This window comes from Trichosurus vulpecula, chromosome 8 (assembly GCF_011100635.1).
Source record: "Trichosurus vulpecula isolate mTriVul1 chromosome 8, mTriVul1.pri, whole genome shotgun sequence".
NCBI classification, from domain to species: Eukaryota; Metazoa; Chordata; class Mammalia; order Diprotodontia; family Phalangeridae; genus Trichosurus; species Trichosurus vulpecula.
Genome location: NC_050580.1, coordinates 203,917,917 through 203,932,153, shown reverse-complemented (window position 1 = coordinate 203,932,153; position 14,237 = coordinate 203,917,917). Strand labels below are relative to the sequence as shown.

The 14,237-nt window shown below is 42.0% G+C and overlaps 1 protein-coding gene across 4 annotated transcripts; it reads left to right on the top strand.

Moving 5' to 3' along the window:
* Positions 1–3,171: 3,171 nt before the first annotated feature.
* LOC118827963 lies at positions 3,172–13,460 on the top strand. 4 transcript variants are annotated; one of them, XM_036734317.1, is made up of 4 exons: positions 3,172–3,356; positions 4,184–4,272; positions 9,480–9,654; positions 10,943–13,460. In XM_036734317.1, the coding sequence occupies exons 3-4, from the start codon at positions 9,607–9,609 to the stop codon at positions 12,866–12,868; spliced, it is 1,974 nt and encodes a 657-aa protein (XP_036590212.1). In that variant the 5' UTR covers positions 3,172–3,356; positions 4,184–4,272; positions 9,480–9,606; the 3' UTR covers positions 12,869–13,460. The 4 variants fall into 4 exon arrangements, with proteins under 4 accessions (XP_036590212.1, XP_036590210.1, XP_036590213.1 ...); XM_036734315.1 differs by having other exon boundaries at positions 4,184–4,276; XM_036734318.1 differs by having other exon boundaries at positions 3,172–3,384; positions 4,184–4,276.
* Positions 13,461–14,237: the final 777 nt, after the last annotated feature.

The following is a 14,237-nucleotide window of genomic DNA, read 5'->3' as shown; positions in this document are numbered from 1 at the left end:
GAGGGCTGACTGGGGAACAAGGCAACCAGAATATAAGCCATCTTGGAGTGGGGGGGAGGGTAGAAATGGGGAGAAAATTTGTAATTCAAACTGTTGTGAAAATCAATGCTGAAAACCAAATATGTTAAATAAATAAATTTAAATTAAAAAAAAAGAAATAGAAAAAAAAGAAAGATTTCCATCAAAAGAAGAAAAAAAAAACAAAAAAAATAGTATTTCAATTACAGTATTAAAATAAAATGAAAAGCAATCAAATTTAAAAAAAAATTCTTGAGGTTTCATGATGTGTTGTGATGGGAACTGTCTCACCAAATTCAGAGTCAGGCAGGCTTTTATGGAGATTGCTGCCTCTGAATGAAGTGGGCTAAGTTCCAAGAGGAACCATCAACTTCAGAGAAAGCAAGACAGATTTTTATAGGGTAAAGATGTAATTACATAAAAGAAATTATGAATGTTAAAAAGGCAGGAAGAGTTTGTTAAGGGATTAAGTATTAAGGGAAGGATCCCAGCCACAGTGGAACTGTGTATGCAATTACTCACAATGCATAGAGAAAACCCCATTTGGGTAGGTATGTACATATGATAATATGTAACAACAATGTTGCTATCAGCTGCTGTGGGGGTGCAAGACCAATTATACTGTTGAGGGTAAAAAAAAAACCAGGGATTCAGGAATCCCAAAACTAAAGTTCCCAGGACTGGAGTTCCCAGTTGAGGGGGAGTGCAGGGAGAGCTTAAATATGAGACTGGGGGTGAAACATGTCAATTAGTTGTTTAGCTGTAGGATTAGGGAATGGTTATGGGGTGGTCAGTTCTTAAAGGAACATGCACTTTCTATATCTACTATGTAGGCATATTACCCAGAGTTCACTGGGAAGTAGTTCAAGTGAGGGCAATTAGGGGGAGTGGTTTTGACTGTGAAACACCACTAAGTTAACTAGCAGTCAGGGCTTGACCAGGAATATCTAAGTGGCTTTCATCAAATGTCTTGTTAGACAAAATAAATGTAAGACAGTGTACATTTGATTATATCTAGGATACATATCAGTAAGGCCAGTAAGTAGTGAATATTGTCGTGACCCAGTGCACAGCCGATTATCAGTACACAGGGAGCAGATAGGCACAACTGCCTACAATATCAGGAGGAAAGATAAGTATTTTGCTAGGGTATGCTGCCCTTCTTTGCTAGAGAGAAACTGCTAGGGCCAATGCTTTGAAGCTAGGGAGAGATGTGATTTTAGAACTGGATGTGGTTTTAAAATTGGGGTTCAGGCACAGGCACCCAAGCAGAGGCTATTAGAATTAGGGTTCAAGCACAAGCACCCCATCAACACCAGCACACAGGAGGGCTAGCACAGGTTATTTGATCTGCTTTTCTAAGGAAAGCAACTTTAAGTGGTTTACAATGTTACTTTAATTAAACATATATATATCATTCACTTAGTTCAGGGGGGAAAAGTGAGCACCCTGAACTTCAAAGAAAGCAAAAACAGAAATTAGGAGCAGAAATTATATAAACAGAGCAAAATAACAGAAATCAGCAGACTGGCTTCCAGCCATCTACCCAAGATATTATATACATAGTTATCAGAGAGAGAAGCACCAAATCTGGGTTTTTTAAAGTGGGTGTGGGGAGGCTCCTCAATGGCTACCCAGAGTCTCCACACCAACACTCTTCCAATGAGTATGTCCCCAGTGCAAAATACTAACCTTAGAGTATATACCTTAGAGTATATATACACCCTTTTCAGGGCCCCAGGTCTTCACACCTCTCATGACCTAATTAGCCAAAGGGTGTGGGCCTTCCTACAAACAAAGGCAAGACTCAATCAAAGGCATTTGATTGTCTCAGTGCTGAGAAGCACTCCAAAATCAAAGACAACAAAAAGTCCCACTTTGCTTGCCATTATATAATGATATTATAATAAGCCTCTCTAAGTCACAAGTTCACCTAAAGGACAGCTTTTGGTATTACTGGGAAAGTGCCTACTTAGGGAAAGTCCCTTCTATTGTTTTTGGATCCACATCTTGCTTGGGCATCCTGGTGGTGCTGCTTTCTGATTGGCTGAGTGTTGTGATCCTGTCTGAGGGATGTGATTGTGGTTGAGTACATGGACACACCTGCTGTTTCTGTAGCAAATATGAGGAATGGATGTGGGGCTGGTGGGTAGCTAGAGGCATTGGCTAGCTAGAGGCAGTGGCTAGGTAGAGGCAATGGCCTGGATCCTATCACATGGACACATTTACTGTTTCTGGGAGAAATAGGAGTTTATGGACACATCCATTTTTCTAGTGACCATTGAGGCACACTTGAAGAATTTAGGATATTGGGTAGGGGGAGGAGTGGCTAGGTAGGGGCAGTGGGCCTGCTGTTCAGTGGGGCCTATAAGGAAGATAGAATATTGGGGTTGGGGGCAGCTTTATTAAGATTCCATCAGAATGAGGGAGTTCACCTGGATGAGCTTTAATACCTTGCAAGCTCTAACACACTGTGATTTGTAGGAAACCATATTCACAAAGTTCTGAACTGTATCTGCAATTGAGACCTTGGGTTCATTTCTGCTGTAAATACTTAATAGCTGTGCAATCCTGCACATGTCGTTTAATCTCTCAGTCTGTTTCTTCATCTGTCAAATGTGTATGAAACTATCTGACTTTCCTAGTTTGCAGGTTTCTTGTGGAAAGAGTAACAACACAAAATATATAGAAAAACAAGGTACTACAGATCACTTTATAAGCGTCGGTAATTATTGCTGCTGAATAAGTTTCATACAATTGACTTGCAGCTGAAACCTATGCTTGGTCTCCCCCGTTAAAATGGGAGCTCCTTGAGGAGGGGGACTGTTCTTTTTGTACCTCCAGTGCTTAGTAGGTAGTCGGTGATGCCACGTGACGCAGTGGATAAAAATATTGTACTTGGTAGATTAAGACTTAAATTCACGTTCTGCCTCAGACACTTATTGGCTGTGTGATGCTAAGTCACTTAACCTCTGGCAGCGTCAGTTTCCTCATTTAAGGAAACCCTTGGTACCCACAACATGCCAGACTCCAAGATCATGTGCTTTGAGTACAGAGGTAGTGAATGGGTAGAAAAGACAAGATCTGGCGACTGATTGGATGAGGGGGGTTAGAGCCCGCCCCCGGCGCCCCGCCTCCAACCAATGACCCAGCCCCTTTGGAGAATGACTACCAAGACGTCTTCCCCCTTTCCTCCCCTCTGTGAGGTGATGTTGTTGTCTTGATGGGGCGAGGAATGGCGGGGGCGGGGAGGCTCAAACTTTCTGTCCCGTGCTCGAACAGCTTCCGGTCTGGACAGACTTAGGCACTGAGGACTGCTGGCTGCCCAGGACGAGAAGGTGAGAGCGGTGTTTGCGTCCGCTCCAGGTCAGCACCGGGTGACTGCCCCGCGCTCTGGTACAGCACTTGCGGAGGCGGGCGGCGCCGCTCCGGATCTCTGAAGGGAAAGTGGGAGGGAGAGGGAACTGTCCCCCCGCCCCCCCGACCCCTTTCCCGGGAATGAGGCCCGCTGTGGGAGGGCCTCTTGTCCAGGCCGCGGGGGCCGCAGCCTTAGGCCTCGGGCCTCCGGGGAATGCCAAGGAGCCCCAAGATGTCTGAGGTCTCCGGCGGGGTCTCTGGGGCGACGCTGGCTTATTATCCTGGGGCACAACCGGCCTCCCCCTCCCCGGACTGAGCTCCTGGTCCGAGGGCCCTGGAAAACACGGAGGCGGGTGGCCGTCCCCGCCTGACAGAGGCCGCGTCCAATCTGGACGTGTCATCCCAGGCTGTCCTCTGCCTCCCAGTCCCGGGAGTAGGTCCAGCGACGGGAGATCCGTGCTGGAGGGAGGGCGGGTCCAACGCAGTCATTCCGTGGACAGCAAAGGAAGGGGCAAGGGTGGCTGGAGGCTTAACCTTCCTGTCTTCCTTTTGGACTCAAAGCCCCTGCTGATCCACTGCCCCTTAGTGAATTTTTGTTCCACCTCCAATAAGAAAAAAATGAGAGGTGCCGTTAATTTGTTTTTTTTTTAAAGAAAGTTCCCCATAGATTCCAAGGCACTAAAAGTTTCAGCCCATTTTATCTGTTTCTTATTTTAGGGCTGGAAGCTAATCTTGGACAGTTTTAAATTAGGAATGCTTGAAGTTAAGTATTTTGGTCGTTTTTGTTTTGTTTTGTTTTTTGATACAGGTGGTTTCTTAAAATTCAAATGAATAATCCCCTTGGTGCAGTGGCCACAGCATTGGATTAGGGCTCCAGCTCCAAAGTACATTAACTGGGTGGGTAAGTCACTTAGTCTTTCTGGGCTTGTTTCCTCACCTGTAAAATGAGGGGGCATATCAAGGTCCCTTTCTGCTCTAAAGTGATGATCCTAAAAATCTCTGTGTTGTGTTTACCTATGTAATAAAAATGGAGATTAAATTGTAATTTCTTTAGTTTTAAAAAAGGGGCGTTTGTTTTGTGATTGAAAGAGACCTTTCTACTGCCTGTCCGTAGTATAATGGAAGTTCAGTGTTTTTGGACTCAAAATGCAAGCTCCTATGAACTTTTCTAGGTAATAATCAGAGTCAATGGCTTTTAGCCATTCCCCTCCCTTTTTTCATCAATAGCTTTTTTGAATAGGTCAGATTGGAGCTCTTGTAATGGCAGGCATTGTTTCTTCACATTTATCCTTCTAATTTGGGTATTGATTTTGAACTTTGCTGTCACTATCCCATGGACTGCATACTGATGGATGATTTGGACTGATTCTCACATGTGAAACTAGTTTCTTTTTGCTAAGATAGAGCCAATTTCAGTTTTTGTTATATTCTTCACTGTTTGATATAATTCAAGACCATCTTAGCTTTTTGACTATCATATCATGCTGTTCATTTTTTGTCTAACCTTGCTGTCCGCTATTTGTTTCTTAGATGATCCGCTCTCTAGCCATGCACGCTTAATCTTATACTTGTGAAATAGAGTAGGGTTTTTTAAACCTAAGTATAACACTTAAATTTATTCTAATTAAATTTCATTAACTGAATAAACAGTTTGATCCAATGTTGTACCCTTTCTAGATATTTTTGAATCTGGACTTTGTCATCCAATATTATCTTTATCTCTGTAGCTTTGTATCATCTGCAGATTTGACAAGCTTGCCTTCTGTTCCTTTATCTAGATTACTGTCTGAAATGGAAATTGAAAATTCCCTTTAAATTAATAAGATCATTCACATAAATAGGTTCAGTTCAACTCCCGGCCATAACCGTTCTATAACCCCTGAGTGTTCTTGGCTTAACATTCCAGGAACTAGCCATTCCTAGGTCACGTCGACCCGGAGGGTTGGCTTCCCTCCCTGCGAAACGTGATGTTATTAAAGAAAACAAGTACCAAGCCTCAGGCGGATGGGACATGACTGGGCCAGATGTGTACTGAACAAACCATGAATAGCGCACGCGCCAAAAACCTCTTGGCTCCAAGCCTTCTTTGTTTAGAACAGTATAAAAATCTACGTCCTGTAAGCCCGCTGAGCCTCACCCGCGGGAAGGACGCTTCGCCTGGGAAAACTCTCTACACAATTCAAGTTTGCATGGGCTGTAACGGGGCTCCCAGCCATTGATTGACTTTGGAGGTTCCCTTGAATTGGTGATGTATTCTCTTCCTTTACCGATTATCTTGATTGGTGTTGTGTTATTGGTTATTCTCATTATTGTATGTTTTCTATGCAAATTCAAGCTATCTGTGCCTTGCCTTTTCTAAATAAATTTCCATTTTCTATTTTCCTGGTGTGTTGGGGAGTGTCATTTATAGGAGCGAATCCGAACCTCATTGAATCGTATTAACACAAAATTGGCGTCACGAACAGGATTCGCTGTATAAATGCCTCTTTTTAAAAGAAATGTCGAGCCCCGGGCTCCGGTAGAGGTCCCAGGTTGGGAAGACCCTCCGTTTTCCTCGCTCGCAAAAACATGGTCGCAATGTACAGGACCTAGTGAGGATTGGGGGAGCAGGGTGAGGAACGGAAGGCCCTCACAATTGACTGCATGTTTATCTAGTATTCCAATTGAAAAGGGGAAGGAAATGAGCGGGGTATGTAGAAGAGGGTGGGCTCTTCTGACTGCATATAGGATAGTATGTTTGGAATTAGACAAGAAAGAAGAAGAGAAGGCACAAATGGAAAAAGAAATGTCTGAATTGCAGGGTCGATTGTCTATGTTACAGTGCCAAAATTTTATATTGGGAGATCAAGCTAGGAATTATCAAAATGTAGCCGAGAAGGCTGCTGTCCGAGTGGCACAGTATAAATATAAAAATAGAAGAGGAAAGGTGAATAACAAGAAAGTGCATGCTGTAATCGCCGCAGCAAATATGAATTGGGACCCTGATACTTGGGACGGCGATATTTGGGATGAGGATGATGATAGGTGGGAGGAGGTGATAGAGGAGGACATTCCAGACGTTAAGGATGGGGAAGCTCGACCGATAGTTAGGCGAAAAGCCAAAAAGGAGGGAGCTAATCCACCTAGGGTGACTGAGATCACAGAAGATTATTCCCAGAGAGAAATCACTGACTTGCTTAGTAGATTTTCACAGCGATCGGGAGAGCCTGCAATCTTTTGGCTTGTGAGACTGAGTGACGGGGGAGCTGGAGGAGTGTGGCTAGACCCCAAAGACTGTTTAAAATTTTTGAGTTTAACCTCTAATCCTTTTGTGCAACAGGCAATACATGACCATAGTCAGGTGCCATTGGGCCAAAATGATAGTACCTCAATTTTAGAGCTGGTAGCTCAAGGGTTCAGGACCCAATATCCTGATTCCTCCATGTGGCCGAATGCAGCTCGCCCATGGTATACTCTTAAGGATGGGATCCAGAGATTAAAGGAGGAAGTTATGAAAACTGCTGTTGTAGTGGGGGAAGCTGACACATATACTGATACCCCTGTGATTGCTGTACATCGGGCTCCCATTGTCAAAACCGCCCCTCCAGCATATAAACATCTGATTTTGACTCTATTAGTAGCTGCCACGGGAGAGTCTTTAGGACAAGTAATTGACAAACTGTCCCAATTGGGAGACCTTGGAGAATTTAGGGACGTGGGAGAAACTGCTTCAAGGGACTGGGGAAAGCCCTGATCCAGTTCACAGAACAGGCTAAGCCAGAAAGAACTATTTTTAGCTCTTCTAAAGGCTGGAGTGAACAGGGAAGAAATAGATGGAATTCCCACTCCCGAATTAGCCCAGTTGTACAAGAAAAAAGTGAAAAACGCTGGTCAGGTTTCAGCTCTGAATGCCGTCACTCCTAGTGCCCCCCCCCCCCTCACTATACCCTTCATTGGACCATTTTAAAGAGGAATAGGAGAAAGGCCAAACCCTACGTGTCCATGCTTTACATACCGATTACCAGCCTCATGTTCCAATAACTATTTTCTGGAGGAATGGTTCGACCACCAAAGCAAATGCCCTAGTGGACACGGGGGCGGAGGCCACTTTAATTTATGGAAACCCCTCTAAATTTAAGAAAGGAATTCCTATAACCATATCAGGATTGGGAGGCAATGAAGTACAAGCAAAACAAGTTCAATTGGAAATGAAAGTAGGGAATTTTCCAAAAAAGGAGTACACGGTAGTCATAGTCCCTATTCCAGAATACATCGTGGGGATAGATATTTTGAAGGGGATGACTCTACATTTACCTGATGGCCAGTACCGATTTGCTATCCGGACCCTAAAAGTATATGTTACTGTAGGAAAATTGATGATACCTCCTGTTGTAGTTCCTACTCCATCTCAAATAGTAAACCTAAAACAATATAGAATTCCTGGAGGAACGGAGGAGATTAGTAAAACTATACAGGAGAATATATACAGGTTGGGGTAGTGATTCCCACTACCACTGCATGGAATAACCCAGTTTGGCCAGTCAGAAAATCTGATGGCTCATGGAGAATGACGGTGGATTATAGACAACTCAATAAATTTACTCCACCTTTACACGCTGCTGTACCAGATACGATATCCTTAATTGAAAACATACAAGCCTATCAAGGTTTCTGGTACGCGGTAATAGATCTAGCTAATGCTTTTTTCACTATACCCATAGACCCTAGACAATGGGATCAGTTTGCATTTACATGGCAAGGCAGGCAATATACCTTTACACGACTCCCACAAGGCTATGTACATAGCCCAACTATTTGCCACCGAATTGTAGCTGAACATTTAGATGAATTAAAATGGTCCGATGTGAAAATAACTCATTATATTGATGATATCCTAATACAGGCAAAGAATAAAGAAGTGGTAGAGGAAAGATTAACCCAACTAATAGAACATATGAAGGAGAAGGGATGGGAAATTAATCCCGATAAAATTCAAGGTCCAGCTCAAAGTGTGAAATTTTTAGGAATAATTTGGAATAAAGGTCATAGGGAAATCCTCCCCAAGGCCAAGCAAAAAATATTAGACTTTTCACCTCCTAGAGACAAGAGGGAAGCTCAAAAGTTCATTGGGCTGTTTGGTTTTTGGAGAAATCATATTCCCCATTTAGGCCAGGTTTTAAAGCCATTATATAAAGTTACCTGGAAGAAGTATACATTTGAATGGGGGGAAGCAGAATCGAAAGCTTTTGAGGAAGCCAAAATAGCCATTCAAACTGCCCTGGATCTTTGGCCTGTACAGCCAGGGCCAATGGAGTTGCAAGTTACAGTCTTACATGGATATGCTGATTGGAGTTTATGGCAAAAACAACAGGGCAGGAATGTTCCTTTAGGGTTTTGGTCACGGAAACTGCCACCTGCTGGCCAAAATTACACTCCCTTTGAACAACAATTATTGGCCGCATATTGGGCACTGGTAGAAACAGAACACTTAACTTTAAATCATGAAGCTATATTGAGGCCAGCCGTACCCATTATGAGTTGGATAATGGGGACCCCTGCCTCACATAAAATAGGACATGCTCAAGAATCATCAATTATTAAATGGAAGTGGTATTTGCAAAATAGAGTTAAGACAGGCAGGCCAGGTGTTTCTGACTTACATGAGAAGGTGTTAGAATTACCAAAACATTCAAATGATATCAACATACCTAAAACTTATGAACAATCGCCTGTCTCTTGGAACAGCAGGTATGATTTGCTATCCCCTGAACAAAAGAATCATGCCTGGTTTACGGATGGGTCGGCCAAATATATAGGATCCAAAAGGTGTTGGAAAGCTGTAGCCTATAATCCTTCATGCAATACTATTCTGGAAAGCTCTGGTGAAGGTCGGAGTAGCCAATGGGCCGAGTTAGTAGCTGTCCATCAAGTAATTCAAAAGGAACAAGGTGGTCAGTGTCATATATATACTGATTCCTGGGCTGTAGCCAATGGCCTAGTAGTTTGGATGCCAATTTGGAAAAAACATGAATGGAAAATCAGAGACAAAGATGTATGGGGGAAGGAACTATGGGAACAAATATGGGAATGGTGTCAATGTACTAACGTATCTGTGTTTCATGTAGATGCCCATGTAAATCAAGATTCTGTGGAACGTGAGTATAATGCTCACGCTGATGAATTGTCCAAACTTCAAGGAAAAGCTCTAAAGGTTACCCCCAGAGAGGAGGAAAGCGATAAACAATTAGGAAAATGGGTCCATATCACCGCAGGACATCTTGGCGCTCTTGCATCTTACAGGTGGGCATTAGACAGAGGGATTAATATACCTCTGGACCTATTTAAGCAGATAGTACAAGATTGCATACAATGTCAATTATTCGCCCATCGGCCTGTACCGAAAAGGATCACTGGAGAATTGGCTAGAGGGGCCTTACCTGCTCAAATTTGGCAAATAGACTATATTGGACCATTACCTGTTAGTCAAGGGTGTCAATATGCCTGCACTTGTGTGGACACCTACTCTGGGGTATTAGTTGCTTGCCCCTATAAATGGGCTACCCAGAAAAATACTTGCAAGACTTTAGATATTATTTCCCTTTATTATGGGGCTCCCCTACAAATACAGAGTGATAATGGTACACATTTTAAAGGCAAAGACATAGATGAGTATTGCAGATATAATAATATAGAATGGATTTATCATATACCATATTATCCCCAAGCTGCTGGTTTGATAGAAAGGATGAACGGATTATTAAAAGAAAAATTGAAGAAATTGAGTGAGAACTATGATTTGAAAAGATGGAAAGAAAATCTGTTTGAGGCCTTAAAGCAACTAAATAACAGGCCTCTGACGAATGAGGGTGGGACTCCTCTTTCAAGAATGATGACTCCTAACTTACAGATAAGGAGGATTTCATCTCCTTTGACTATTCAATGGTGGGCCTTAGATGAGAATGCCAGACAGCCCTGGCGTGCCTCTTTAGGCTCCGCTGGGTATGTATATGTACTCATGTATGTACACATACATACATATGTATGTATATGTAACTCATGACATCCACATTCCCCCCTTGGGTCAACAACTGTGTTCCACAGGAGTGGGAGTTAAGCTCCCTGAAGGATACTATGGACAATTGTCCTCCAGATCTGGTTTAACTCTAAAAAACCAAGTTCATGTCTTGGGTGGGGTTATAGACAGTGACTATAGAGGTGAAATTAAAGTTTGCTTACATAACTCTCATGAAAACGAACCTTTTGAATGTAAAACCGGTGAAAGAATTTGTCAGCTAGTAATATTACCCTATTTAAATGGTTCGTGACCCTATTTAAATGGTCAATGGATCTCCTGACTCCACAGGAAGAGGAGATCAGGGATTCGGGAGTTCTAATAATAATGACATTTCTTGGATACCAGAAAAGGCAATTCCTGGTACTAAAGTTTGGATCAAGAAACATCAATTTGATAGACCAAGGCCAGCTGAGCTTATAGCACAAGGAAATACTAACACTGCCATCATAGTATACCCTGGTGATGATAAATGGTATCATGTCCCACTAACCCAAATGTTTTTGCGAAATTAAGTGTTTTACAGTGCTCGCCTGCTGTATGTTGATCAAAACATGGACTCCGGGCACCCAAGTACACGATCGCCTTCAAGGGCCAGTGGTCTTGCCGATATCCTATATGTCCTGGGATTATGACTATAATGAGACATCAATGCAGGATGGCTTTAAATGTCCCCCCATATCTTGGTGCAATTATATGAATTGGTCCTACCCAGGAAACGTAGAAGTCTGGGCAGCTCCTAGCCCCATATTCCAGCTAATGAAGACCAATTTGACTACTGTCAATGTAACTGTCATTCCAGCACCAGGAGCAAATATCTCCTGCGCCATCACGAACTTGCCATTTAGTACTCACCTCTCTTTTAATCAACAATGGCCATCATTAGACACGACCAACTGGACTAATGTGTACTTTGAAGCCAGGACCTTTACTATTTACATGCCAGAAATGAACAACAAGTACCTATATTGTCATAATGCTACCCCGATATTGGATCGGCGGAATAAGAAATGGTATAATAAATTAATATGGACCAGACCAGCTGCTCCAGAGTCCCCTGGAATAGTTCGTGTTCCCAAATCATGTATTAATGCTTCTATCTCACAACACAAAATAGTGTTTCATTATAATGTGACTTTTCCCCCTTTAGCAAATTGTGTTAGAAGAAAGAGGGCCTGGTATGATACATTGCTTGGTAGCGCGGGAACTGGTTTGGGTATAGTTAATTCTGTAGACCTTGAGGCCTTGGCCAGCAGACTGCGCAGTGCTGGACAAGATGTTTCTCAAGCTGTAAATGTACAATGGTTACCCACAACGATCCTGCCACACCAAAATACACTACAGTATCAAAACCAATTTTTGCAAGTCTTCAATGATAGTACCCTTGTTAATTTAGACCTTATGGAAAACATTAGTATGTTATTTGATTGGACTGAATGTTCCTTACAAAACCTATATACCCTCATACAAAAGGAAAATGCCCAAAGATTACTACAGGAAGGTAACACTCAAATATGGAACAATATACTTGACTTGTCAAAAGTATGGAGAAAGCCAAAACCTGAAAATATCGAATGCACCCCGTATTGGTGCACTGGGACCATTGTACTTTACCGAGTTAAAACCTGGACTGTCATGTGTCAATTTCATGTAATACCTTTTGTCTTATACAAATATTTTGCTTTACCTCATATCTATGGAAACTATATAGATTGGTATAATGTAACTCATACTTTATCTGATTGTATTGTAACTGATGGAGGGATGGTTTGTGGAATGATGACTCGGCAGATGGAACCCTGCCTTCTCTCACATTCATCCAATCTGTGCGATCTGACTCTATTTCCAGTGAATAACTTTTCTATGATATGTGAAGTATCTACCCAACATATTTGTATAGCCTCCAATAATCACACTGATCTTCTATCTGTAGATGTTACTGCTATTCCATTTTCCGGTTGTCTATCTAATGTGTCCTTCCTACGTTGGCGAGGAAATAATTTCTATTTTTCACCGGACACTGATATAGTTACAAACTTTGCTTGGGTACCCCAATCTTTGCCTCTACCCCATGTGTCTCTATCCTTATATCCCCTTATAAATATCTTGAATCAGTCAGCTGAAATCAAAAAGTTATTAGAGTCCAACCAACGCGGGTTAAATGAACATCGAATACGGACTCTTATAACCGCTGGAAGACTAGTCGAAGCTTCACATTTAGTGACCTCAGATACTAATCATCATTGGTATGATTTTCTTTTTAAATCTTCTACTGCTACTATGTATTTTAATTCCTTGGCTATTCCCATACTAATACTTGCTTTGTTCTTTTTATGTCTTTGTATATGCAATTATTATATGTATATCAAAATACGCACTATATACACTCATGTCACACCTTTGCCCTTCACCTATTATTCTCATGATCTTAAGGCCAAATGAAATGGAAATTGAAAATTCTCTTTAAATTAATAAGATCATCCACATAAATAGGTTCAGTTCAACTCCCGGCCATAACCGTTCTATAACCCCTGAGTGTTCTTGGCTTAACATTCCAGGAACTAGCCATTCCTAGGTCACGTCGACCCGGAGGGTTGGCTTCCCTCCCTGCGAAACGTGATGTTATTAAAGAAAACAAGTACCAAGCCTCAGGCGGATGGGACATGACTGGGCCAGATGTGTACTGAACAAACCATGAATAGCGCACGCGCCAAAAACCTCTTGGCTCCAAGCCTTCTTTGTTTAGAACAGTATAAAAATCTACGTCCTGTAAGCCCGCTGAGCCTCACCCGCGGGAAGGACGCTTCGCCTGGGAAAACTCTCTACACAATTCAAGTTTGCATGGGCTGTAACGGGGCTCCCAGCCATTGATTGACTTTGGAGGTTCCCTTGAATTGGTGATGTATTCTCTTCCTTTACCGATTATCTTGATTGGTGTTGTGTTATTGGTTATTCTCATTATTGTATGTTTTCTATGCAAATTCAAGCTATCTGTGCCTTGCCTTTTCTAAATAAATTTCCATTTTCTATTTTCCTGGTGTGTTGGGGAGTGTCATTTATAGGAGCGAATCCGAACCTCATTGAATCGTATTAACACACTGTCAAATATGTTAAACTGCTCAGAGTCAAGTATAAATTCCCTAGAACATTCACTGGAGACATCCTTCCAAGTTAACATTAAATTTATTGTTTATTGTTGACAATAAACATTTAATTAGCATTCTTTGGATTTGGCTGTTCAGCCAGTTCTGAATCTTCCTAATTGCAGTATCATCTGGGTCCTATCTCTCTATTTTGTCCACAATAATAGCAGGAGAGACTTTATACTTGACTGAAATGTAAATGAACTATGTTGGTAGAATTACCTTCATCTACTAGCTTAGAAACTCTGTCAGAATAGATGAATTAAGGTTAATCTGGCACATCCTGTCCTTGACAAAGGCATATTGGTTTTTTGTGTTCAATGTTCTTTTTTAATATATTCACTGACTATCCCATTAATAATACATTCTAGGCCAGAAATATGGTGGAATGCTTTCTGGTTGACCATTGCTATGATAATGATGCTAGAGAGGAGACAGAGGAAGAAAAGGGAGGTAAAGAGGACTATGAAGAAAAGGAGGAAAATGAGGATAACTACCTTACTGAGGAGGCTATGGCTGTGTTTCAGATACTTAAGGACATAGATTACCCCTTCCTAGAGGGCCTTTATATTGCTGCACCAGAGACAATCAAGCAGCTCTTGTGTTCCCCTTCAATTTACTGTCAGATATTGTGGAATGAATATTCACACAAATATATCCTTCCTATA